The sequence below is a fragment of the Amblyomma mixtum genome, chromosome 3, assembly GCF_055824585.1.
Source record: "Amblyomma mixtum isolate Tamu chromosome 3, ASM5582458v1, whole genome shotgun sequence".
Taxonomy (NCBI): domain Eukaryota; kingdom Metazoa; phylum Arthropoda; class Arachnida; order Ixodida; family Ixodidae; genus Amblyomma; species Amblyomma mixtum.
The window spans coordinates 245,180,838-245,204,127 of NC_143014.1; the positions used below are offsets into that span (position 1 = coordinate 245,180,838).

Consider the following 23,290-nt stretch of genomic DNA (forward strand, 5'->3'; position numbering starts at 1 on the left):
AGAACTTCGAGTGGCCGCGCGGAATGGCCCGCGACAAGCGCTTTTTCTTGCGGCCCACAGCACTCTGTTAATATTTTGTCAAGCGTTCCGTCAATTAAGAGGCGGAACCGCCGCTTTACCAGACGCTTTGAACGTGAAAGGGTGCTACCACCTGCGGGGCGAGCTGCCTAGCAGTTGACCGCAGTGCTGCGGCAGAGCGCACAGAGGCTTTTTTTTTTTTTTTTTTCCAGTCAAGCGGCGCGCGCACCCCGTCGGCGCCGGGTTTCGACCCGACGGGCGCGTGGTCTGGCAACCATTTGGTGGGTTGGGCGATTGTATACGCGTATTTGTACGCGCATGGCGCAGCGCTGGGCGAAAGCGTGGGGTCTCGTTTTCTGAGCGCGTCAACCGACCGGCTCTTTTAGCGCTCTTCGCCTCGCCACACACCCGTGTGCCGCTGCAGCGTATCGCTGACATGTGAGCCAGGAGCAGGCTGCGCGGCACGCGCGCGATAAGTGGTGCCATGCGCGACACGATGCGCGTCTCTCTGCGGTGTGTGCTGGTGCTGCTCGTGGGAACCGGCCTTGCGGGGCTGTACGTGCTGCTGCCCGGCACCAAGCCCTCGCCATCCCGGCAGGCGGGCGGGCCCCCGATCATGCTCATGTGGACGCCGTTCTTCCGCAGTCAGCTGTGGAGCTCTGACCTGAGGCCGGTTGCGTGCGAGTCCCACTGCGTGTGCACTTCGAACCGGAGCGCGTTGAACGCGAGCGCACTGGTCTTGTTCCACCTGCGGGATGTGCGAGCCGACGATCTTCCGGCCGAGCGACCTCGGGGCCAGCGGTGGGCACTTTTCACTCACGAGTCGCCAGCGTACGAGACGTGGCTGCCGGACGCCCTGCAGGGTGCACTCAACTGGACGGCCACGTATCGCTCCGACTCGGACGTGAATGTGCTGCCGCGATACCAGGTGACCACGCGCCCCCAGCCCCCACGCAACTGGTGGGCAAACAAGTCCCGCTTGGCCCTGTGGCTCGTGAGCAACTGCAAGACGTTCAGTAACCGCGAGGGCTTCGTTCGCGAGCTTTCCAAGTTTGTCCCAGTTGATGTGGTGGGCGCGTGCGGCGCTAAGGGCGCCACGTGCCTGCCCAAAATGTCGGATAGGTGCTACCGCCAGGCGTCCAGGACGTACTACTTCTACCTGTCCCTGGAGAATTCCATCTGCACCGACTACGTCACGGAAAAGTTCTTCAACGCCTTGACGTGGGGCATGGTGCCCGTAGTGCTTGGCGGCGCGAACTACAGCCGCATAGCACCGCCCGGTTCCTACATCGACGCCTTGGCCTTCAGGAACGTCCGGCAGCTGGCCGACCACATGAAGCGCACTGCGGCAGACATGCGCCTCTATAACAGCTACCACGCCTGGAGGCTGCACTACACGCTCGCCTGGGAAGACTTTGCGTGCGGCTTTTGCCGCCTCCTGCACAATTCCTCGGCGCCGGCGAAGGCCTACGGCAACTTCAATGATTGGTGGTTCAAACAAGCTCGCTGTTACACTTGGAGAAAAGCGCCCACACAGTGAGCATCCGTTGTGCGAGGGCGCGCCTGTGTGATAGGATAGGATAGGAAAACTTTTATTGTCCAACAGAAAGAGGGTATAGCCAGAGGGCCACCCGCCTAGACGACGGCCGAAAGGTCTTGACTCTCGGCGGCGGCTTCGGCCAGTCGGACGAGTTGTAACTGAGTCGCCGGGTCGGAGCTCAGTAATAAGGTCTCCCACTGATCTTTTGTGTCTATACCTCGTCCCTCCCGGGGGGCATGAGGACATTCCCATAGTATGTGGTCCAAGGTGGCCCTAAGTTCGCAGTTTGCGCATTTTTCTGAAAATTGCCCTGGGTACATAAGACTCCAGAGGGCCGGGTTTGGAAAGGTGTAAGTTTGTAACCGGCTCCAGTTGATGGCTTGGTATCTGGTCAAGGATCTATCCGCTGGAGGAAGTCTAGCTCGTTGCAAACGATAGTGTTGTGTAATTTATCTGTAGGTCACCATGCGATCCCTGTCTGTAAAGACCACCTCGCTCGGGTCCGCCCGGAAAGAAAAGCCTCGGGCGAACTCGTGGGCCGTCTCATTACCAGGCAGGGATGCATGTGCTGGTGTCCAGACTAGTGTAATTTTCCGGTCTATTACATGACGGCTTAGAATTGTATTCGTTATAGGGGAGACCCGGCCCCTGCTGAAATTTAGTATGGCAACTTTGGAGTCACTGATGATGTATCTCGCTTTTGTGCCTACACAAGCCAGTGCTATGGCAGCTTCCTCTGCAGTCTCTGGGTTACCCGAGAGTATGGAGGCACTTATTTTGAGGAGTTGTTTATTATTGACGACCGCGACGGTCATCGTGTTCTTACCATACTCAGCGGCATCCACGTAGACCACGTCCTCGTCTTTGTAGGAGCGGAAGCGTTTCTCTAGCGCCTCTGCCCGCTTGGCCCGGCACACTGAGCGTACGCAATACTACGTAACATGCGTATCGCGAGCTTGTGCCTTTGTTTGGCTTGTGTTTGGTTTCACAGACGGTGCTTGCGCTCGACCCCATCTGACATAAAAGCGACAAAGGCACGAGCACCGTGCCCCTAGCAGAGCTGTACAGTGGTGGAACTTCTGCGCCAAATGGCAAATGGTGCTACTAGAAAATCCAGTTTTTGCCGACTTCCGAGCCAGAGGCTTCTGAAAAACGTGGGCGAGAACGCAACCGTAACTGAATGTTGTGCTCTGGCTCACATGATCCGCTCACGAAGTTGTTTAGTGTTCGTCGATGCATTGCTTTCAGTGTATTGATTCCCCACGCAGATCCTCCTCAGCTGCACTGCACTGTTGGCTCACGCGTTCGTAAGAGGCCGTGGTGTTTTCAGATGTATTGGCGGCGTACACTCGTAGCTTTCAGGACAGTGCCGCAGGAAGTAGGGGGCTGCGCGTGTTCGAAATTTATATTAGTTTGTGGACAGCATTCAATTCGGACCGCACTTTTCCCATTCGAACGATTATTTGAAAATATGGATTTCCCTACTACTCCAGTTAACACCGTGGTTCGCTAGTTTGATATGGCCAATTGCTGGCACGCTGCAAAAGGGCTCTCGCGGACTGTAAAATGGAGGTGCAGGGCCAAATTTGTGGCACGTCACTGCGACGACTATCAATGAACGTGCCAGCGAAGAAAGCAAACGTGCGCCTGTCGTTTTCAATTATACGAGTATAGATGACGCGGTGCGTATGGCGACGGGGCTTGTTAGTTCGTTGTCTTTTTCATTGATGCGTTGTTAGTGGGAAAGCGTCGTGGCAGATACGGGTTAACCGTTTCCTTTTAAAAAGACTGAAGTGTGCAACGCTGATCCCGCGGCCTATATTTCACTCTGTCATCCCGTTGTGCTGTGGGCGCTTGCAAGTGACGTAACGGAATGAATGCATAAAGGTTTCTTTAGTAACAACCTTCCTTGTGTTGTTGCTTGTGTGTGGATGATTGAACAGCACGCATGCATTCCTCCAGTGAGGTAATCTAGGCGCAGCACTGATTAGACCGCCAATTTTTAGTCTATTAGCTGTTTGAGAAACAAAGCACATGACGGAAACGCAAGCCGCGGAACCCTGCTCTTGCAGCTGCATCTCGTGGAGCACAGCCTGTGGGTGGGCGCGCGCTCGCGCGGCTTAGTTTCGTTATCGCCCGCTCTCCTCACGGCAGCGATGAAACTGTATCTGCAGACGCAACATGTATAGCGCCGCCCGCGAGCACACGAAGCGTCATTTGGGAAATTTCCTTGGATTTTTTCCAAACTAACTTGCTAGCTCTGTTGTGAAAGCCCGCATCGGATGTGATTTTCAACAGCAAGAAAATTTGCACGCGGAATTCGTTGCCGAAGCTTAAGTCTCAATTCAGACAATTTTGCGTCAGTTAAAAAAAAAGATATTTGCCAGAGCCACTGCTCTAATTATATTACATCTATGGGCTCATCGCAGAGCTTGTAAGAGTATGGCGGAACCGATACGCTGCGTGAATGAACTATACTCGTCGAGAATGCAACGTGTGGGGCGCGGCGTTCCACTCCTGTTGCTTTTGTCTAGACTTCTAGATTGAGCCGCCATCTGCGTCAGGTTCGCGAGCAGTCATGTGTTTCGTTAGGGATACGCCACTTCGGGCCCGTCGATAGCAATGCTAGACGTCAATCCGCCATTTGTACTGCTTGCAGCTGCAGTGTACGAGCTAGAATCATTGAAAACAGGCAGGGAGTAATGCCTGCAGTTCCTAGCTGTAAGGATGTAAACATTTTTGCACTTCGGAGTTTAACTGCTCATTTCTTGCTCACCCTCAACGAAAAGTTTTCCGGCAAGACCTTTCATGATTAATGAATTCAGGGATTTTTAAGAAAATAACAATGCTGCAAAGACCACTTTCGAGTTCAGGGTTTTACGTTTTGCGTGGTTTGCCTGCTCTAACAGCCGAGTTTTTGTTATCTAAGTCCTCTTTCACAGGTCGCAAGAGCTTAAATTTTGCTGCAAAACGCGCTTTTTTGCTGTTACAATTGTGAGAGTACGTGCTAGAAAATGCCATTTTTCCTGCTGACCTTCCCTTACGGCGCGGTTCAGGTGTCCACCGAGATATGTGAGACAGATACTGCGCCATTTCCTTTCCCCAAAAATACAATTTAATTTATGCAAGTAATGAATAGGAGGCGTGCAGACGGCATGTCGCGACACTGAGCGTTAAAGGGCTCACGTCCCAACACTGCAGTGGAGGGCTCCGGATTAGCTGGGGTTCTTTAACGAGCACTGACATCGCACAGCGCACGGACGTGTTTGCATTTCGACGCCATCTAAATGCAGCCTACGCGGCCTGGTTCCCGCTGTCTTGGGGTCCCACAGCTGAGAGTCAGCCACTGGTTACGCTGCGCTTTATCACTTCCTTCACAGCTGCAGTGGGACAGTAAGCGTAATAATCGGCATTTACCTACCTCATCTGCATATCACATGAGCCGCCAGCGACGCGCATCGGACTGTCCGCAGAAAAATGCAGCTGTGCACGATGTATACTCGTAGTGTTCCACACGCTTCTCTAGAGCCCTCGAACGGCGCGCTCCAGCGCGAGTTGATATATTTGCCACTGTTCTGCAGTATATGAAGCGAAGCCATAACCCATGTGAAAGCGCATGCATCGCATCGGTTTGAATCCTGTGCCACAGGTACAAAGCACGCCAGCGCACTCGCGCTCTAGATGAGTGGAGCGTTGTATGCGATACCTTGCACTGTCTCGCGCTTCCAAGCGAAGGCATCTTAGCCTGCTAAATACCCTTGCGGAGCTTTTTATTACCCGCCGAACATTTATGTACGTACAGTCCAGAACCATGCCTGTGACTGACATGTGCATCATCCACTTTTAAAAACCTAGTCGGTTAAGGATTTTCAAGGGGTGTTACGCCGCGTACGCCACTAGCAGGAGCTTTGGGCGCGGTCTCAGTTAACTAAAGCTGCAAGCAAAACGTTTGCATGCAAGAAACATGGAGCCGCTCGTTGAATAGCCACCGAAAGTGCGTGGCCCAACGACGCCCGCAGCGCTGGATAACTTGAAGCGGCAAACGCAACCCAAAGGAAGCCACAGAGGCACCTGCCAGCCACACAGCTGCCAGCCACTTGCGATGTCACGCTACGTGATTAACCGTGACGTCATGACAAACGGTCGACGCCATTGGCTGGAGGGCCTCCTTTGAGGAATGTTTGCCGCTTCGTTCAGCAAAGGCCTTTCTCTGCCAATAAAAGTTTATTCCTATTCTCTAGAGCACGATAAGCCGGTTTCGTGAAAATGGTCTCGGTAAAAATCGTGGCAGGAAGCAAAGCTTTTGAGCTTCCATCATCATCTGCCCAGCAGATGTGGCCCGTGATCACAGAGTCATGTGCCATGGTCTGCTCGCTGGTCCGACACTGGCCGCATTTGTTTTTCCAGTCCCGGACTACTTGCTGGCAGGTCTCTCGGACAGGAAAAGCGTCATGGTCACATGACCTACTTGCCATAGGCTGCTTTCGAACACGGCGCCAGAGCCGGGCTCCCCCTCGGTTACCGTACAAGGACGCTGTCATCTGCTAGCAGACGATGCAAGCCACGGCCACTACGACGCCGAAGCAACGCCGAAGCAACGCCGTGCGCTCAATCATGATACTGAGTCGATTTAAAGACTGTACTGTCAGCTTAGCGTAGGTGCATTACAGAACTCAGCTTCGGAGGTATGCTCGCCGCTACTGCTTACGGCGAAGTTCGCACAAAGTAGCCCAACTCGTTGCGGAAAGGCGGATAGACGAAAGCCTCCGCAAAAATGTTGACAACAAGCTCTATAGCTGCTCCAGTATACGAGTGGTTCACCTGCGATGCTTTCAGGTAAACGTACAGACAGCATGTGGCAAAACAAGCGAACAAGAACCTCTTGACGACACGAGCAAACAATACGCGCTCGCAGCTCCGAACGCGCGTCCGTGTGCGGTGGATTTCAAGAAATTAAACGAAGATGCAAGAACAAAAAGTCTTGCGATGGCTCAGAGAGGAGCTACGGAGCTCATGTGAAGGTTTAACGCATGATATCGACCTCCAGGAACACGAAAAGCACTCAAAATGCACACGGAGTCTAACTTAATATGGCTGCCAGCGCGGCGCGCAGCTATCGTCTGCTGCCTTCTCAGCAGCCCCAAGCAGCCCGCGGACTGCCATAGGCTAAAAACGAACGCGTTGCTATGGCGATGCAAGCAGGTGGGCGGAGCTTTCGGGCTGCCCGAGAAAAACAAATACCGGACTCGAGTCCGCAAGTAGTCCCGGACAGTCCGGGACTGAAAAACAAATGCGCCCACTGTGGAGAGGACCGCGTTCCTACTGCTTCCGGCTACAAGCTCCGCTCCGTAGCTAGACGGTGCTGCAGGGCATTATCATCATCAGCCCGACTGCATCCTCTGCGGGACCAAGGCCTTTCTCACTGTTACTGTAATATGTTAATTAGCTGTCCTACGGTAGCTGAGGTCACCCTATCTCCCGGCAAACTTCATCCGCCCATCTGAACCTCTGCCGACCCCCTGCTTCCTCTCGGAAACCAGAACTGCGTGACTGCAAGCTATAATAGTACGTGACGAAGCTGAAATTGAATGTTGACGGAGATTCCGCGGTTTTTACGAGCCTTTGACCGAACGCGAAGCCGATAGAGGGATGTGCTCCTGCCCATCGCATTCTGTTTTGAAAATGCTATGTCGCACGAACTGCTTTATTCAATATTAAAGTGGCTCTGAAACACCTCCCGAGGAGAGTACATCAACTCGCTCAGTCACTGCATTTTGTTGTCATGGACACCTGAGCCAATTATACACTTCTACACGCTGCAGAGAACCCACAATCACGCGCGAAATTTGGCGAGCCCTTTCTTTTTCGAGCTCGCGCCCTCCTTCGTCGCACCGCTTCTTCGTATACCAGTTCAGGGGTGCTATTGGTTAGATTCTTTATGGCGTCAGGCAGCTACCATGGCTGTGGCCAATAAGCGGAGCATAGGTCCGGCGGGTCGGGAAGCTGCGCTCCCGGCGGTGGGCCCAGCCAACACCCTTCTTTAGAGGGTGTTGTTGGCCCAGCGGAGGATCGCCGACCTTTCAGAGTGCAAAGAGTGACGAGAGGAGAGGGAAAGGCGCGAAGACGCGGAAATTCAAATTTTGACTACAGATAACTCAGCTTCTACAAAACGCATTGAAAAATTCATGCCGGAGGATATTCGTGAAGCAGCGTCTTTTATTGTCACAGGCATGCCGCAACTTTTATAGAGCTCCTTTAAGGTACGTAAGCAGCCGAGACAGGCGTGACCCATCTCTGCGCTGTTATATGCGAGATGTTTTGCAGGTTCTGCTCTGCAACGCATGCATAGGTAAAAATATTAACGGGGAGTGCACGTGGTTCAAAGTGCAATTAACTGGCAATCAACTTGACTCTTCAAAATCCAGCTGGGAAAACAACCGATCCCACTTCCCGACATATCGTCACACACATCGAAGGTCTCGATACTGGAATATAGTTGGTCAGGTCTTTGAAATGGCATGGCGACCGCAAGACGTCACGAATCAGGGCGGGCTCATACAAGCGCTGCGAGTTCAGCGCTCGTGTTTACTTTCTCCACCCTGTGTAGTCGTCTCGCGCTTATTGCATGTTGTTGCAAAGCGTGTCCGCTGCCGTCATTTGCAAAGGTGGGGGACACTGCTCGTGCTGCTGGCAACTCCCGGCAGGCACGACAACGCAAAAAGGCCTATAACAGACCGTTATACAAAATTATTGCCTAGCATTACTTGTTACTCCCGGACTACGGAGCCATCTTATTTCCGCATGAACAGTACGAATAAAACCAGGCAATGCTAAACTTTGCTGCTTAGTGCATAAAATCCGCCGAGAGCCTGTTTATTAGCTCTGTGCTGCTATACGGGCGATATTTTGCAACTTCTTTCGTTTCTTCATTGGTCGCACGGAAGGCAGGGGCTTCTCTGCGGTGCACTAGCAGAACTATAAGATATTATACATCTAGCGCGCGCGTACGGCACAACCATCTACTCGTCTTAGATCAAACTTCGGCCGCGAGAAGGTCCTGGCGCCGCCACAGCTGTAAAGCGTTCGTCGGATTACACGGAAGCTCGGCTCACGGGTGGGGGGGGGGGGGGGGGGGGGCTGGCTCCGTAAAACGGTTCTCGGTGTAAATACAGCAGCAGAACATGTGTCGAGTATCCGGCTTCGTGAGCAATTGTTCATGCCCGTTTGGCGCATGTCGCATGTTCCACTATTATCGCTACGCTGGCAGCAGACCGGCTCAGTGCACGACAGGTGCGCAGCGTTTACTCGCATAAGTATTGGGACCAGGAACGGTAAGCTGAACTCATACTTACACGACCGCTCTGTTCGTGTCTACTACGAGCATGCGCGCGCCGACTTCACAAGCAGCGCCACTGGCGATTTCAGCAGAGCGTAATACGCACTATACTACTCGAGCTTCGCCAGTCGAACCCGGATATGTCGAACTCGAAGGGGATCGCGAGATACCTCGATATATTAATAATTCGATATATGAAAAGCGGCAATAGGTAAGCTTATATTTAACCTAGAAGCAAGAATACACTGCACGCACGCTAGTGACGTACCACCCGCCAGCATACTGGCAACCGCTGACTACGCGTTGCTAAGCCTATCCTGCTTAGCATCGAAACCGCAGAAGATAGTGCATTCGAAGTAGCCGCTGCCTATCATGTCTCATTCTGTTACGAGTACACTATAAATAGAATAATCGGTACAGTACAGCAATTAAAAGAGTATTTGTAGGCACCTAACTTTTGAGTGCGTGTTTTCTTTTGTAACGATGCGTAATACATTGGCGTACACGGATCACCACCATTGGTATTCGCCTATGACCGGTAAATAATTTAAAATCGAATCTTTCTCATATTGTTTCGGTTTCAACAGTCGAACGATGGCTGTGACGGTGCTTATAGGCAACGCGATGCATGAAAAAAACTGCGATACAATCGCTGCTTCGTCGTTTCAATTCACAACGCTAAAGCCAGCCTTCCTCGTGAGCACCAATTACAATGAATGTAGATGCAGCGATTACATTGGTTTATTTATACCTCACGAGACCTTACCGGAACTTTGACGTCACAGCGCTGTTGGAACCGAAACAGCATGCGATAAAAAATTTGATTATAAATTATGCGGTCGTAGGCGAATATCACGCGTTGATCCATGTAATGTATCTTACGCAGCACTGCAAAGAAGAAAACGTTCAACGAATATCATGTGCCTGTACTCCCAGAAGTTAGTTTCCGGAATACCTTCGGCAGCGAAACACGTCATGGCAAGGGTCGCTATGCTTTCGTTAGGTTAGGTTCAGACACGACAGCGACTTGGCATGGTAAATGAGTACAAGAGACCGAAGGCCATCCTCAAGCACACGCCACGTTCACCTCAAGACGCGGTTGCAAAGCGCTACCGCTGCCAGCAGTTTATGTTTGGTTTGGTTTGGTTTATGGGATTTAACGTCCCAAAGCGACTGAGGCTATGAGAGACGCCGTAGTGAAGGGCTCCGGAAATTTCGACCACCTGGGGTTCTTTAACGTGCACTGACATCGCACAGTACACGGGCCTCTAGAATTTCTCCTCCAAAGAAATTCCAGCCGCCGCGGCCGGGATCGAACCCGCGTCTTTCGGGTCAGCAGCCGAGCACCATAGCTACTGAGCCACCGCGGCGGCGAGCAGTTTATGTGCTCAAAAAGTAAATAGCACCGGCCATTAGGAAAAGCGCTATTTGCAGACAAGGGCCATGTTACCACCGGTCGACCTCTCCACCTTTTCCTCTCATTAAAATTCTTTTCTCTCTCTAAAGGGGATAAATCTGTGCTCCATGTATCCGGGCTCGACCATATAGTTTCGGAGTTTCCGAGTTGTACACTAACATTCCAACAGGTGTCACAGCAGTGCGACACCAAAGCAAAAACACCGTGGGCCCGTTTCTCTCGCACATGCAAAACCATAGCCAAGTACCTCGAACGTTCTCCTTGCAGTACACCAGACCATATTTAACGCTGTTTGCGTGCGCACCAGAGTCCGGAACTTAGGACCGTAGGTTGGCGGACTGACTCATGAGTGGACTCGGGCTCACATTCAGATCATGATCCGAGTGGTGAGTCCGGACCCGCATTCAGATCATTACCCGAGAATAGTGAGTCCGGACACAGGCTCGGATCATGGTCTGTGTTTTCGCGACGACTGTGTGCGCTTGATTTTTTTGCCTCTGTGTTTACTAACAGCGGAGGGGAGGAATGATTTACTGCCGCGACCAAGGACGCTCGAGGGCGAGGCAGCTTGGCGACCTCTGTGGGCGACCGAAGATTTCGCGGAAGCGAGGAAGACGGCGTTTCGTCCCTACCCCTTTGCTAGTTTACACGAGTGCGGTAATAAGCCGTGTGGAGCATGTGGCGATCGGTTGGCTCGGGGCCGTGCCACTTGGGCGCTTCAGTGAGCCCACGTGTGTCTCGAGTCGAAACGAGTGAGTGAGCCGAACTGAATCGTGAGTTGAGTTAAGTTCTCCTCCATGGAGAGTTCTATGAGTCGTGAGTAGAAATAATAATCTTTATTTGCACGTACAGAGGGAAAAAAGAGAGAAAAGGAAAAGTACGTGAAGCAGCGCGCAAGGCTGAGCCCAAAGGCGAAAACCCGTGCGCAGCGCGGCGGTAGCCAGCTGAGCCCAAATCAGTCGCGAGTCGTAACGAGTGGCTCACCACGGATGAGTCGCGAGTCGGAGCGAGTCCAAATGAGTTGAGTTTGAGTTCACGAGTTCAAGTGAGCACACAGGTTGACCAAGCTTTTGTTAGTGAGCACTCATTTTTCCGGGGTATGCTTATGACCCGGGGGGGGGGGGGGGGCAAGACTTTATGGTTTGATTTATTTAGTTTTGCTTTAAATATTTCTTCCAATTTATTTTAAATATTTTTCTTATCCTGCACTGTTCAAAGGTACCTTTTTTATGCATATAAGCCTTAAAATGATTAGGGCGGGTTTAAAAAGAATTCGCACCGAGAAAAGTGATCGGCTGCATTAACACCTAACAGACACTTGTCGAAAATGTTACCGAAATGGTCATACTTCCATGTGGCTGCAAACCGGAAAAAAAAAATGAAGGACGCTTGAGGAGCGCGACAGCGTGTTGCAGCGCTTCCAGGGAGTCCACGGAACGTCATCGCCCGTTTCACATGCATGCGATTCTCGCCTGCGACGCTGCGAATTCTGTCGGTCTGCGACTGGAGAGGGCCGTCGGTCTAGCCGCAGGCGGCCTGCGACCAAGTTCCGTCCGGTTGGAATCCAGTCGCAGCGTCGGTGTGGTCGCTCTGCGACTGACCAATGGGCAGCGCCGAGACGGCACGTGACGTGACGTCACGCAGGAGCAACTGCCGCGGCATGGAGGTAAAAAAAACTAGGAGAGAGTGCGCTCAGCCTCTGCAAGCCATCCTCCTCTGACGCCGCTGCCGAGGGCCCTTTTGCGCACTGGCTCATGGGAAATAGGCCCTCCTCCACAGTTACCAGACTGCCAGCCAGCGGTGCTTTTTAGTGAACGTCCGTGCTCCGAAGTTGCGCAGAAGCGCAGCGCCTGTGTTGCAGCTTTGGCGGAATGCGTACCGAGCTCGAGGTTGTCTGAAGGCTCCGCGTCTCAACACTTCTGTTGATTACACTCTTGAGTTTTTGGGTGCACTGTAGAAAACTGCAGGTAAACTTTTTATCAAAGGGTGCGGCCGCGACCTCGTCACTGTTTAACTGTGGTTCATAAAGAGAATGGAGAGGAATTCCTTTCGTCGTTATACACACATACAGAGCGTTTATTTCAGCGCATGCTATAAGCGGAGAACTCGAGAGTAGGCGAAGAAACGAGCCTCTAAAAAAGGGCGCAGCGGCTTCCAGAGCGCTCACGGCGGACGGACGTGTTGAACGAGCGCTCCGGCGCGCTGCGCAAGATTCTATTTCTCGGGCAGGCGGACTTCGGCCCGCCCATCGGCCCGCCGTTCTCCGCTATTCTCGAGGCTCTAGTCGCGCCGAATACGCTCGCGCCATGGAGGAAGGCTCCATGCGCTCGCGCACATACGCGGTTCCGACGTGAAATGCAGCAGTGAAGTATGTTCTCTCTCTCGCTGTCGAGAGAGAGTGCCAGCGGCTTTACGTCTGCCCCTGCGCGGGCTCTCCCGGCCCTCGGCGTTAGCTTGTTTGTCGGTTTCGGAGCCGATGCTCGGAGCTGACGCGGTCCTGTGGGCTCACGCCGCTGCTCGTGCACTACCTGGCGAAGAGCAAAGTCAAGCCCGCCTGCTCGATGAAAGCACAGAGGCTCACCATTGTTCTGTCACGGGTGCGCGCACTGCCGCGAGGCCACAGGAGCGCCTCGAGACTGTCCGGGATGATTCCCAGCGCCCTGTAGGCCGCTAGCATCTCGCGACGCGGCACTGCAGAAGCGGCACAGCGAAGGAGCATGTGCTCCAATATCTCCACTGCGCCGCAGTCAGCGCACGCGTCGCTCGGGGATGGTGGCCGCTGCTACCGCTGCGGCGAGCGAGCAGTTTGCGCTCACCACGGAGCCGTCAGTTAACACAAGCAGATGGTCGCGCAGTTGCTCGTACAGCGAGAGAGCGAAACCGAAACCGAAATCCGGTTAAGAGCTACCGCTGCCTTGTCACGTGAGGGCCTATTTCCCATGATTCTTTCCATTATATTTTTTATGACTAGGCTTCACGATTGTGACGTCATGCTCCCTCCTAGTTTTTCTTCCTCCATGTGCCGCGGCCACGACCGGTCTCCAGGCGCGCGAGCGAGAGCGCACGTGCGTCGAGACCGGCCGCGGCAACAACTCGCACGTGACGTGACGTCACGCGCCGTCTCGGCGTGGGGTCACGTGGGAGCTGTTCCTGCGGCGTAAGCAAAACTGTTTATTCTAATAAAAACATACGAAATATTGCCTTGCACCTAAAAACACGCTGGTCATAACATCGTCAACACATTCCGTGCAGCGTTTCTGTCGCGTTTAATCGTGGGTTGCCCATGCAAACATCGAGCAACCTTGCGTGTCCCTCCGACCGAATTCGCTGGGTACGCGTTGCATGTGAAAGCACTGTGCGAAAATCGCACTGCGGCGTCACCGACTAGGCCGACTATTTTCGTTCTAGTCGCAGCATGTGAAACGGGCGTTGGACAAATCGTTCGGAGTTTCTAGGAGGCCTCTCAAAATATCTGCATTTGCAGCACAGACGCTGCTGCGCACTAGAACTCGCAGACGGCTGCGGTTCCATCACACCTGTTCAAAAACGAACACTACTCCGACGCAGTATATCCTCGGCATTTGCAATACAGATGCTGCTGCACACTAGCACTCGTAGGCGGCTGCGGTTCCATCACACACGAACGATACTACTCCGACGATGATGATGTAGCCTTCCCTTTGTAACGGGTGGGCACCTACCAAAGGTGCCCTGGCTGGATAGACGTAGAAACTACGCGCGCACCATCTGCCGGGCCAGCGCCGTGCATGGTGAAGGGGGTTTGAGTGGGCGCCACATGATGGCGCTACGACTGCACGCCAAGCACGGAGGAAATTACGTACAGCTCTCGAAGATACGTTTCCAAAAAAAACCCGTGCATTCACTAGACGCGCCTTTATTGATACTCAAACGCCGGGCCGTCGTGGAAGCGCCCCTGTCTCAAATGCCGAAGGCCCTGGTTTGATTCCCGGCCTAGACCCCGGTTTTTTTATTCGCCTAGTGTGCATGGCCTGCAATTTTTACGCAGACCCCGAATATTTCCGACTCGCGGTGCTGGTAACTACAACTACTATGATGGCTTTTCGACCGAACGAGCTGTATACGCTTCTGCGTAAAAATGTGGACGAGCCCTACTTGCCTTAAGGTATGTCGCCACCTTTGAAAAATCGTTTTTTTGTAAAAATGACATTTTTTCTTTTTTATATTTCGCGAGTCCCCAAACATTCAAAAATCTTTTGCAGCAAGAATAATGTTCGTATCTTATTTTGTTCAAAAGATATAGCCAACTTTCGAACAGGTGGTCAACAGTTCTGAAACCGAAACTGATGTGGTTTGGTAACAGAAAATGATAATTCAGCGATAATCAGCGGCGTATATTGGAAATTTTCTCTTGTTTTTGTCTGATATGTAAAAGATTATTCAAAGGCAATTTGTAAGGCTTCCTTTTTTTTAAACATTGCTTTAAATTTCCGCAAGGGGGATGCAAGACGCTACAAGTATGGCTACAAGCGTCTCAGTTGTTTACTTTGCGCGCACTTCACGCTATCGCTTTGAATGCTACCTGATTCTTCCTTCAATGATGGCAGCAGAAGTACAGCAGATATTTTGAGGGAAGCAGGTATCGAATCTGGCCACCACACTCTCCTAGCATGTTGCACCAGTCACCATTGCCATGAGATGAAGGCCCAGCGTCAATCAACGGGCGAGGCAAAACATCTCCGTAAGAAAAGACGGGCAGCAACAAATGCCAAAAGAGAGCTCGTGTCAGCTAAGGAGGGCCCTAGCTATGAACCTGGAGGATTTTAACTTCCTAGGGCATGATGATCGTGTTTCTACAAGGATTGAAAAACTTTGATCTTGTTTTTCTCAAAACTTTATTTCTCGCACTTTCGTGTTGCGCAAACAGTGATAACTTCCAAATCAATACATATTGTTCAATGAAACTTTGCACGCTAGTTCCTTTGTTACTAGCCTGTGCAATGAACTAGGATAAATGAAATCGAATGGTGAGTTTTGATATAATCATGTTTTATGTCAAGGAAGGTAGGCAAAAATGACACATTTTTTTGTTTTCTTTAGCATTTTTGCTATAACATTTTTCTCAATTATCGGATGGCAAAGATCCTAGTTGGTTGCACTCTATGGTTAGTTGGCTAACTCTGTGCCGAAAAGTTTACAATTCCTGCCCTTCATTCACTAGTTACGAGTGTTTGCATAACAGCCATGTTTGGGCAATTTTTTATGAATAATAAATGCCAGCATGCCTTTTTTCACTCTTTTTTGCTTTTGAATATCATATAAAGTGGTGCTTTATAAGGTAAATATGAAATAAAAATTTAGTGGTCAAAAGTTTAAAAAATTTTGAAAAAGGTGGCCTCATACCTTAAACCAAACACAAGAGTGCCAGAAAACACGTAAGTTGGACTTGCCACCAGCCAGAAATACGACAAGCCTGGCTTGTACAAGTCTCCTGGGGGTACGCATGCTGTTTCAATTTCAATTCTGTTACCATGCTCATGAACTGGGTTCAGTCATTTAACAATTTCTGTTGGGACATGATTGGTTTAGGAGACTCAAATGAAAAGTTTTAAGAATTGAAAAAGCCGATCTGAGCACTAACAGTTGAGGTGGAGGGGGGCCTGCATCCCCCTAGAGAAATATTGGGTGGGGTGACTGCCCCCATTGTTCTGGACTCCCTGGTGCACACTCAATATGCGATTGAAAGGAGAGGTACAGCTGGCCAAATCTTTAGCTAATGTGTGCAATGGCCGCTTAAGCACGGGCTCACTAAGCCCGTGCTTTAATTTGATATTTTCACAAGTTCGCTCCTCATAAGCTGTAGGAGCACGGAAAATGCAGCCGTCACGCACGCCAGCTAAAGATTTGGTCAGCCATACTGGACAGTCACCGCCTCTTAGACGAGACTGCCTGAAGCGCCCAGGCAAAGATCTGACAAGTGCCAAGCGTAGCAGAACCTATTGTTTTTGCGGGGTCAGACACCAGTGCCTCAAGAATATGTGCAATGCGAGCTTGGATGCATTATGTTTTGCCCACCATGCACAAGACCAGCCTGGATGCCAGACTCTCTCTGAAGCATGCAAATGTGACAATGTGATGCATGTGACACACCTCATTGTAACTCACTCATCCACTCACTTTCATTTATCTGTCATTACCCCATTCCTCTCCCCCAGTGTGGAGTAGCAGGTCAAACGTGTCCAGCTGACCTCTTTACAGTTTCAGATCACAGGCCCTTTTCTAGCACAACACATCATAAATGAGGGCTAGCTGAATCAAGAGCACGAAAGCATGCATCTGAGCATGGATACTCTCAATACGGTAACCAGAACACATTTTTTCAGGGCAAAAAAAAACTCGCTGTGGCTTAGCTTGGTTAAGCCCGGTAATTGCGAAAGCAATATCCGTACCTACGCCATGGTACACCTGGTAGTGTAGCTGGTGGTGGTGCTTGTGGTTAGACTTGTGGTGATGCATCGGTTATACAATCCAATCCAATGTAATCTACTCTAATCTAATCCAATCAAATACAGTCCAATCCAATGTAATCCAACTAATGCAATCAAGGTCAATGGTGGTCACCCTGGAAAGTGCAAGTAGTATTGCTTTCGTAATAGAAGTTTCCATGTTTACATAAAGCAGGGGCAGAAACTGTCAGCAGTTTTGCACTGGCCCCCACTGTTTAAAGAAAGTTCAAGAGTGTATTATGCTAAAAGGACCAATTCCTCCAAGTGTTGCCAACAAATCTGCCCCCGATATACAGACGCAACTGCCACCAGAGTGGCAACTGGTGTCAAGAACATTATATGTTCAGAAGTGATCAGTAATACCTCGCATTCATGTTAAATAATCAAGTATTTTTGTCCTGTACAAGACCTTACAGAAGCTTTCACACTATTGCCCACTCTTCAGCAGAGCAGTGGTTTCATTAGAAAGGTCACAACAGCATTCTCAGCCTTGCAGAAGTGAGGCTAAAAGCTGTTAATGGATGTACAGTCGGGGACAAAAGTCTCCGGGCCACATGTTCCTCTAATGAAGCCGATAGCTCTGCTATTGGCTGGAGACCACACTTGTGGAGGTAAAAGTTAAATTTTTGTTCTTTCATCCCCACAAGTGCGGTCTCCAGCCACTGTCTGATAGTAGAGCTATAAGCTTCATTTGAGGAACACGTGGTCTGGAGACTTGTCCCCAACAGTATGAGACCTGCCCTCTAGCCTGATCAGAAAGGCCCAGCCAGACAGCCAACTTATAAGCTAAACTTCAGCTTCCAATGAAAAGTACAATGTTGTTATGCTGGCACATTTTATTCACCACATAATACACAGCACATTCAGTAAACCATTGCAAGTGGAACAGTATACTTTGGTTGGGGCTGCAACAACCTTGATCAACAGATGTAGCTGCAACTCCAGTGCCCTAGTTTATATGCTCATGCAAGCTAAAACATATCTGCTCACATTACACGATACACGAAGTTCCAAAAAAAGAGCATAAAATGTTGGTTATGTCAGACCAAGTTGTGTAACCCCAATGACTATTATACTGCACTTTCATACACAGACATTTCATAAATACAGGTTAAAAAACAATGTTTCAGGTGAATGGGACAATTTACAACAACAACACATTTCTGCACAGGCAGAAGACTATCCCAGGCGCCCAGTGGCAGTAATGTAGGTTGACGAAATGAGAGTACGGTGTTGCTTTGAAATGTGTTAACAGCCTTTTTGCAACAGGTTGCATAATTCAACTTGAGCAGGGTGCCTTTTCATCTAAACACCTGAAGAAGCAAGGAGAAACTGATGTGCCTATCAACTTGGAAACCCACAAAAAGTGACTTGCCAGTACAATAGCATTAGGCAACACAGTGAATATAAACTGACAAAAATTGTCCTGCACACCCCATACACGTAGCCAGTCAAGACCTAAGCATTATGCATCAAGGTTCTTCAAACCTTTACATACAGTGCACAGCCTCAAAATGGTGTGCAATGGAAGATTTGTTCTCACTGGAATGATGTCAGATTATCATGCTGCCTGGACAAGCTACAGACCAGAATCAGGAGGCGTTTGAAGCAAGGAGAAAGCTTCCAGACCTCAACAAAATGATGGTGAAATCCTGTTTAGAGCTGCCTTTAGCTGGGCGTGAACTTGTCCCCTGACGGTGCTTCGACATCTCCGCTGGACGGAACAAGGTTGGCGGTACTTGTGGCACGGGCTCTCATTTCATCAGCGCTGGCTCTGTAAGAGGTGGGAACACTGAAACATGCACTAAAACAACTGCATTTTGTATCAGCACCATTACATAAGCAATGCATGAGAGAGGCAAATGGAGGGAGAACATCATCCTGGTAGCTACCATGTATCGTAACTGACCCAATATGCACCTTGAGAAGCTTACAACTCTGTAGATAGGGTAACCATTTACCAGCCCCTTCCTTGCCTAAGCACTTCCGAAAGGAATCAACTTTTATTCATGCTCGGTCATAAAGCGTTCAATTACCCCGCAGCTGCTAGTTTTACACTTACACTCCAGACTCAATTTTGCAATTTCTCTCCACAGGCCACTGCAAGGTTCTCAAGACTGTTATAAAATTAACTTAAAATTGTATTGCTTCAATTGACACTAGCAAACCACACTGTGTAATACCAATGACTTATTTCACCAAAATTGCAACCTACACTTTGCTACTTGTGAATTTCAATGTCAGTACAACAATGCCTCTTTTAATAGTTGCATTATTCAGCTTTTGAAAATTTTCAACTTCCCATGTATGCATATTTCTGTCCAAACTACATAGCTGCATCTACGGGACTCACTTGCGACCCATGGCCATGATTCCATAAATGCATCCAGCCACAAACACCAAGCCACCACCAAAGAAAGTAGTCAGGCCATGGCACAGTGCCACAGGTAGCACACCACCCCTGTAATGATAACGATAAATGTAATGACAAAGGCCATTATGAGATGTAAAACACGAATATGGACACTCACACCAACTTAACAAAACAACCTGCAACCCTCTGAAAGTCTCTGCACTCGAAGATAACCTATAATTTGTAATCAGGAGGCTCAACAATGAAATGAACTAATGCACATGCAAAGCCCAGTGCTGCAGTTCTACTTCCAAGATGCAGTAGAACAACTTTTGCTCTTCACATTCCACAACAACTTTTAGTGAGCATAAAATGTGAACACTTACACTCCATACAGAAGTGCCTTGTACCAGAATGGCTTGCGGTCAAAGAAATTTCCTGGAGCCTGGGCGAACTCGAGAAATGCACAGAAACACGGTGCCTCTATCAAAGCCACCATCATGCCAACAATCCTGGAAAAGAAATTTAGCACGTGGTTCACTTTTAGAAACAACACAACCACACTTCCAGAAATACTGACAAGCAGTTCATGCTGCCACAGGTGGAATTTTCAGTTAACAGCAATAGGTGTGAACCTTCTAAAAGACTGTAGCGAAACTCCTTGCCTCAAAAGAAATTACTTCACCACCTGAAAGTATAGATCAGTAAGTAGTCATTTTGCATACAGAGGGTACCAAGAAATGTACCAAGAAATGTCAATGTTGCCGGCCCAGTAAAGGCTTGTTAGGGAGAATAAAAATGCACACAATTTGCTGAAGTGTCCGCTGTCAACTAAATATTATCTTCCAAGCAAATTGCAAGCTTTGAGCCAACACTGATCCAAACCATAAAATGGACCTGTGCGAATCTGGCACCACAACCATTAGTAACAGAACCATTACACCTAAATTTGCCATCGAAACTTAGCATTCCACCCAGAAGGTTCTTAGCTTACATTTGAAGGATCGCGGCCAAAAGGCATGCCGATGATATGGTGACGGCAGAAATAACTGCCAACTGTGCGCCGAGGCCAATGGCAACTGAAACAGAGAGAGAGAAAAAAAAAATGTATCCACGTCCTCCATGCCCGGTTCTTTCATATCAGTGCTAAACAAGATGTCGGCCGTGCGAAGTCCAAAAACAAAAGAAAAATTCGGATAACGCTTGCTGATAATTACCGATAGTCTCAACTATGCTGACGAACAAAACTACGTGCGTCACGCACTAACTGCGCATGACATTGGGTACGAGCCGAAACTTGGATTAGAATGGCGCATACCAAAAACAAGCCTTCATACGAAAGCGAAAACAATATTCCACACTGATCTCTTCACTGTATAAGCGACATGGGTAACAGCCACCGCCGAGTGTCCGAAACGAAGTTCAAAAACGATTTCACATTTTTGAGTACAAAGCAGTGCCGTGAAGCTGGCATTGCCGAGAATGCAAGATAGCATACGGTAAAAGTAGGCATATGCTACTGAAGTGGTTTAGAAATGTCACACCAGCACAGAATAGAACACCGCAGCGAGCGGCTTTTACGGTATGTCCACGTAAGTTATTTAGACTAATAATTTTCACGAAAAGTGGTTTCACACTGCCGGTAAAGTATGTGGCTGCCGGCTGCATCCCTTTACAAGGAGCAGTCACGATACAACGCTGCCCACACAGAACAGGGCCCTGCGAAGCGAAGAAAAAAAATTAAACTGATAGAAAAGCGGATTAGGCTTACCCAGTGCACTGACAGTACCGACGAACCTGCCCAAATACCGCAGCCACCACGGCGCGTCTTCGCCGGGGCCTCCAGGGCCTTTGTCAATTTTGCCGACGTTCGGAAACATTCCTGGCAGCTCGGCGGGGTCAAAGGCAGCTCACATATCGCGAAGGCAGGCCGTGGCTGCCGCTTCACGGAGTCAGCTGCTGAATCCCGACGTACCGCGCGGCTATCCACCAGTGCGCCCACAGCGGCGGCCTCTACCGCCCACCAAGAACGCCGCTAACGCCAGCAGATGCCAGCAGACGGTACTTCCGCTTCCGAGAACTGCAGAGGGTGACGGCTGGAACCCCCGTTCTCCTTAGAAGCGCTAGAACGCTAGAACTATGGTGCCTATGGCTACCCGCCGCGAGCCGGAGATACCCGGGTCGTAACCCAGCCGTGGCGGTCACGTTTCGATGAAGGCAAAATAAGCGAGAACTATGGCTACCCGCCGCGAGCCGGAGATACCCGGGTTGCAACCCAGCCGTGGCGGTGCACGTTTCGATGAAGGTGGTGCACGTTAAATATCCCCAGGTGGTCGAAATCGTTCCGGAGCCCTCCTCCAGTACTTTTTTTTGTCACTCCCACCTTCCTCCCTTCCCTCACGGCGCGGTTGAGGTGTCCACCGAGAAGCGAGGCTATTACTGCGCCTTTCATCCCCCCCCCCCCCCCCCAAAAAAAAAAACGAGCTATTTGTATCACATGGTATTCTTTGAAAACTGAAATGTGGTTTTGCAGCGTTGTTATCCCTCTGAGTAGGCCCGTACTCGTGCACTGGGCTCTTTGTAATACCACATGCAGGAACTCCTTAGTGGAGCATGCAGAAATCGATCCCTTGATTTAGCCGCACTTTCGAGTCTAAGCAGTCTGCTGTCTGTGCCAACACCTATGCACCCATCGGCGTGCGCAGAGGGAGGGCAAGGGGCAGTGACCCACCTAATGTACATGGGGAAGGAGGACGCAAATTTTGTACCACATTGTTCTCTTCTATCACGGAGACATGACTGGGCACTACCATGAACTTTGGCCCCTTCTTACAGAGACCTGTGCACGCCTATGCATGCATCTGCACACCCGCTATTGATAAGGGGAAACTCCAACTGTGCTGTTTCATTACTTTTTTTACCAGGTGTCCAGTACGGGTTTGGCATCCTCCGGTTCATCCCCATCCCTTCTTATTTCGGGAAAACAGCCCCCTCCCGCGGACACCACAGTTGCCTTCATTCGAGGTATACTGCAAGTTTTTTGTGTGTGAAAAACATTTAATGCACAGAATAAATCAGATAGTTGGGCGGGTCCTCATTCCAGGAGCCCATTGGCTTTTTCCACTGCTCTTGTCTGCTTCACCAGCCAAGTTTTGAGATATGCAAAAATGAAGCGCGAAACCTTCTTGATCAATAAATTTTCTCAACAGCTCCAATTGCATTCTTGTAAGCCATTTTTCAAAACACTACTTGTTGCGCATGATATGAGCCAACTCTCATAGGCATGAAGATTCATCAAGGCTTGAAAACTCCCCACCACACAAGTGCTTTTTTTTTTTAATCACACGGGGCCCAACTGTCGCCCATATGTAATGACTGCAATGTGGAAGGGACAAATTTGACCTCTATGGATTTCAGGAACTGAACGGTGATGTTGACTGTGGGCACGTTCTCGTTGTGAATAGCACAAGATGACCTTTTTTTTTTTTTTTTGGAGAAGTCTGCCATGAGGCATAAGTTGAGAAAAGGGGGAGCGGAATGTAGGTTACAGAAAGTTAAAAGAAGGAGTGTAGACCAGTTTCGGCGAGGTACTCGCATAGGCTGCTGGTGAAGTGATTGTCCATAGTCCACTTCACATAGTCCCCGTCGCGGTTCCACCACAGGCCGACCTCCCTCAGGAGCCGTTTTCTAATAGGGGCCGTCGCTGGGCAAGTCCACAACAGGTGCCGCACATCACAAATGTCCGGTGCAGCGCCGCAGTGAGGGTACCTATCAATTGCTGGCAGATATTTATCACCCCACCGATAACGGACAGATGGGGTCAGGGCCGCCCCTGCCCGAATCCGGCGCACTGATACCTCCTCCTGCCGAGTTAGACTACGGGGGAGAGGGTGCGAACACGGAGGAATTAGAGCGCGTTTGCTGGCGCAGAGGTTGTGAATCGGAGACATGGGACAGGAACGGATCTGGTGGAAGAGGGGAAGGTGGTGGGTCGTCTGATGTGTCAATGTGAGTCATAGCATCTGCTTGAATGTTATGTGGATCGTGAGCATGACCGCGAATCCAGTGTATGCGTACAGGACATGGGTATTTTGCGCAGAGTAGGTGAATTGATTGTGTAATCTGGAATGTGCGTCGAACA

The 23,290-nt window shown here is 50.1% G+C and overlaps 2 protein-coding genes across 2 annotated transcripts; one reads left to right on the top strand and one right to left on the bottom strand.

The window, feature by feature from the left end:
* Nucleotides 1-40: 40 nt before the first annotated feature.
* Nucleotides 41-8,642, top strand: LOC149354230 (lewis-type alpha-(1,3)-fucosyltransferase-like). The gene has a single exon (XM_089583190.1). It carries the CDS (start codon nucleotides 503-505, stop codon nucleotides 1,556-1,558), a length of 1,056 nt encoding a protein of 351 aa, XP_089439316.1. The 5' UTR covers nucleotides 41-502; the 3' UTR covers nucleotides 1,559-8,642.
* Nucleotides 8,643-17,614: 8,972 nt separating this feature from the next.
* Nucleotides 17,615-21,173, bottom strand: fwe (calcium channel flower). The gene is made up of 5 exons (XM_089583191.1): nucleotides 20,921-21,173; nucleotides 20,144-20,228; nucleotides 19,536-19,661; nucleotides 19,150-19,257; nucleotides 17,615-18,570 (listed from the first exon to the last, which is right to left on the bottom strand). Exons 1-5 carry the CDS (start codon nucleotides 21,027-21,029, stop codon nucleotides 18,465-18,467), a joined length of 534 nt encoding a protein of 177 aa, XP_089439317.1. The 5' UTR covers nucleotides 21,030-21,173; the 3' UTR covers nucleotides 17,615-18,464.
* Between the last annotated feature and the right edge of the window lie 2,117 nt (nucleotides 21,174-23,290).

Excerpts from the sequence above, each read along its gene's own strand:
- LOC149354230 (XM_089583190.1), top strand. The coding sequence starts at position 503 with ATGCGCGACACGATGCGCGTCTCTCTGCGGTGTGTGCTGGTGCTGCTC.
- fwe (XM_089583191.1), bottom strand. The coding sequence starts at position 21,029 with ATGTTTCCGAACGTCGGCAAAATTGACAAAGGCCCTGGAGGCCCCGGC. Across the intron at positions 19,662-20,143 it reads TTGGCCGCGATCCTTCAAAT|GATTGTTGGCATGATGGTGG; the intron begins GTAAGCTAAGAA and ends TTTCTTTTCCAG. Across the intron at positions 18,571-19,149 it reads ATCATGGCCATGGGTCGCAA|AGCCAGCGCTGATGAAATGA; the intron begins GTGAGTCCCGTA and ends CACCTCTTACAG.